Source organism: Erinaceus europaeus, chromosome 2, assembly GCF_950295315.1.
Source record: "Erinaceus europaeus chromosome 2, mEriEur2.1, whole genome shotgun sequence".
Classification (NCBI taxonomy): domain Eukaryota; kingdom Metazoa; phylum Chordata; class Mammalia; order Eulipotyphla; family Erinaceidae; genus Erinaceus; species Erinaceus europaeus.
The window spans coordinates 77,837,867-77,841,619 of NC_080163.1; the positions used below are offsets into that span (position 1 = coordinate 77,837,867).

Genomic DNA, 3,753 nt, shown 5'->3' on the forward strand with positions numbered 1-3,753 from the left:
AAGTGGAGGGAGGCAAGGAAAAGAATATCATGTGACCTCTCAAGCAGAAATAACACATTCATTTGAATGTTTTCTAACTTGATCCAGAGTGTGGAACTTTTATTAAGCAAAGTAAACAAGGTTTATTAAATAACTTCAACAGGCGTAAAGTCCCCAGGACACGCTTCTCAGCTAGGTGGACCCTTGGTGTGCACCTGCTGGGTGTATCTCCTGATCCCAGTGGGAGCGGCGCCCTCTGGGCTGTCCAGGCCGCAGATCAGCTGCTAGAAGTTGCCAGGTGGGGGAATCTGCTCGCCGCTACGAGTGGAGGGAGGAGAAGTTACAAGCCGAGAGCAAAAGTCTCGCCGCTACGAGTGGAGGGAGGAGAAGTTACAAGCCGAGAGCAAAAGTTTAAGACATGAAGGGACCAGAGAAAAGCTTTGGTCATCCAGAGCCTCCTAGTTGCTGAGAAGTGAAGTTAACTACGGAGCCAGCCGGGTGTGGCCACCTCTTTCCTTCTCCGCCCCCGGGGCTGGCAGGGCCGCAGGAGCCAGGGGCGGGGCGACCTTTGCTGCGGGCAGGGGTGTCCTGGTCTGTGTCCTCAGGAGCGGCTCCCAGCAGCTTCCTACTCTCACCTCCCGCCCCTCCCATCCAGGACGGGTTGGGCGGCCGCGGCCAGCCCAGGGCGCCCGCACCTTGGCTGGCGGTTTCGGTCAGTCCCACCCGGGGAGCTGGTTTCGATTAGGGCCTGCGGCCGGGCGGGAGGCGGAGCGGCGGGGTGCGGGGTGCAGGGTGCGGGGCGGAAACTAGCTCCGCCGAGCCACAGACTCAGCACATTCCCAGCGGGTGACCCACCGAAGTCGGCACAGAGCAGGGCGCAGGACCCTGGGCCGCCTCGGCGACCCTGCCCTCTCCGGGGGCGCAGGGGGAGCCCCGAGATCCAGCGAGCAGCGCGGGAGGCAACAGGTGCAGGGAGGGGGCCGGGATGCGGACGCCGGCGGTGATGACTCTGGGCTTGGTGCTCGCGCCCTGCGGGCTGCTGCTCAACCTCACCAGCACGCTGACCCCCGGCTGGCGGACCGTGAAGGGCTTCCGCGACCAGCCGGTGGACGTGGTGTTGTTCCAGGGCCTGTGGGACATGTGCCGCGAGCAGAGCAGCCGCGAGCGCCAGTGTGGGCAGCCCGACCCGCTCGGCTACTTGTCCGCCCAGCCGGTGCTGGGGGCGCGGGGCCTCATGCTCAGCTCGCTGGCGGCTGCCGCGCTGGGGCTGCTGCTGGCGACCCTGGGCGTCCGCTGCTGGCGGGACGAGCCCCACTGGGTGCTGGCCGGCTTCTCGGGCCTGCTGCTGTTCCTCTCCGGCCTATTGAGCCTCATCCCGGCCTCCTGGTACAACCATTTCTTAGATGACCGCGACGTCCTGCCGGCCCAGCCCAGCCCAGTGACTGTGCAGGTGGGCTACAGCCTGGTGCTGGCCTACCTGGGCAGCTGCCTGCTGCTGCTGGGCGGCTTCTCACTGGCGCTCAGCTTCGCGCCCTGGTGCGAGGAGCGCTGCCACCGCTGCCGAAAGGCGGCCTCCAGCAGCCCACGCCGCCGCGGCAGCATCAGCACCGTGCACGTGGACTGGCCCCAACCCGCGCTCACCCCGGCCATCAAGTACTACAGCGACGGGCAGCACCGGCCCAGGCCCGCGGAACTCCGGGCAGACAGCAGACCCAAGGCTGGATTCCCCATGCCTCGGCCGCCCCCCAAGGCCTACACCAACCCAATGGACGTGTTGGACGGGGAGAAAGCGGTCAGTTCCCACGGCGCGTCTTCAGGCAGCACCAAACCTTACCCGTCCTCGCTGCCTTGCGACTCCGACCTGTAGGCGGCATCACCCCACTCCCAGCTCCACAACTTAGTACCACCACCCTAGCCCACCCTTTGCCCGTCCTGGCCAAGCTGTGTCTGGATGAAGCATTTATACCAACACCGAGCCACCACTTGAATTTTGGTCTGTTACCTTCCTGCAAGAAATGTCTGACTCGGATTCAGAATCACCCCCCCCCCCCCCCCCACACACACACACACAAATTTCTGTGAATTACTTTGGAAGGCCAGCTCCGTTTTTCTACAGCCAGACTAGACTTATTGGATGACTAGTTTAGTTTGGGTTTGATGCTTTTTTTTTTTTTTTTAAGAGTACAGTTTTTCAGATGTCGTAAGGAAAAATCCAATCACTCTTGGGGGAGAGAGAGGGGCAACAGACTTTAAAAAATACTTTTAGCTAAAGAGATATAGAAGAGTGGCTTTTGCGATTGTACTGACCAAAGATAATAACAACTAAAAATCCAAATCAGCAAAAAGAGGTACAAATATGGCTTAATACTTCAAAACAATATTCTGAATTGCTGGTGAACTTTCCATTGTTTTAATAGTATTAACTTTTGAGGACTGTAATTCATTTTCATACAAACTCTCAAAAGACCCCTTTGTTTCTGGCTACATTTGAATGTGGTCCTTAAATACAAAGCCATGAAAATACCAGCAGTTTTACTAGCTTTTATGGGACAAAATAACCTAACTAATTCATGTGGAAATAGGATTTATCTTTTTCACCACTTAATTTTAATGTGAATGCTAAGATTGCTTCAGATGTTCTCTTTAAGAAGCCAGAAGAATGAAAGGACTAATGCTATAGACTGTTCTATTCCTTGCCTACCTCACTAGATATAGAAGACAATAGATTAAGTGTTTGATATGGAATGCAACTTATTAACCACACTTGGTTAAAGTATGTGTCTTATTTATAAATAAAAATAGAAAAATCAACAGTTTTAGTATACCCACAAAAGTTCTTTTGTCTCCCTCTAGTCTCAAAACTTCTTTGGGAGTTTAGGCATTCACTAATAACAATTTCCTGGTTGCCTAGGCACTGTGTCTGAAATCTAACCCTCAAATCTTTGCACCTCTTAGTTTAAGATTATCATGAGAAAGCAATGGGCTCCACTTAAATCTATGATTGCTTTATTTTCAGGTTCATGCTGTTTTTCTGAACAAAGCCAAGTTTATTGTTGGAAAAAACTGGAAGCACCAGTTTCCACATGAAGCGAGACTAGAAATCTTCGCTTTTTGTAACAGAGATGCTTAAAATCACTGGGAAGCAGTCCTATGTTACATGGACATGAATGCATCTCAAGCATAGTTGGCTGTTAATTCCAAGTGGCTGATTTAAGAATGTCTTTTCAAAAGTATATTTATTTATTTATTATTGGATGTAATATAAATATATATGTATATATATATATATAAAGAGAGAGAGAAATTGAGAGGGGATGGGGGATAGAGAGAGGGAAAGAGAAAAAGAGACATGCCTATTTTACTTCTCATGAAGCTTTCCCCCTGCAGGTGGGGACCAATGTGTGCATTTAAGCAGGTGCACCACTGCTTGCCTCCCCCTCTCCCTTTTTTATAAAGACAGAGAAAGAGCAAAAGAGAGCACAACACAGAAACATCTTTCATTATGATAGGAGCTGGGCTCAAACCTGGATTATGCACACAGCAAAACAGTGCTCAATCCAAGTGAGCTGTTTTGCCAGTTCTAAGAATACCTTCTAAATGAACTGAATCTCATCTTTTTCCTCTTTCTTTCTCTTTATTTCCTTTCCCCAGCCCCCTCTCCTTTTGCAACCAGCATCACTACTGTGGTTAGTGCCTACATGAGGAGTCCACCATTCATGATGGCTATTTGCCCCTCCCCATTTTTCTGTCTTTTTTAAAATTAGATAATGTTGG

The 3,753-nt window shown here is 51.7% G+C and overlaps 1 protein-coding gene across 1 annotated transcript; it reads left to right on the forward strand.

The window, feature by feature from the left end:
• Positions 1-722: 722 nt before the first annotated feature.
• Positions 723-2,792, forward strand: CLDN23 (claudin 23). Its single transcript, XM_007519954.3, has one exon. The coding sequence runs from the start codon at positions 965-967 to the stop codon at positions 1,844-1,846; it is 882 nt and encodes a 293-aa protein (XP_007520016.1). The 5' UTR covers positions 723-964; the 3' UTR covers positions 1,847-2,792.
• Positions 2,793-3,753: the final 961 nt, after the last annotated feature.

Coding starts and splice junctions, on each gene's coding strand:
- CLDN23 (XM_007519954.3), top strand. CDS start 965: ATGCGGACGCCGGCGGTGATGACTCTGGGCTTGGTGCTCGCGCCCTGC.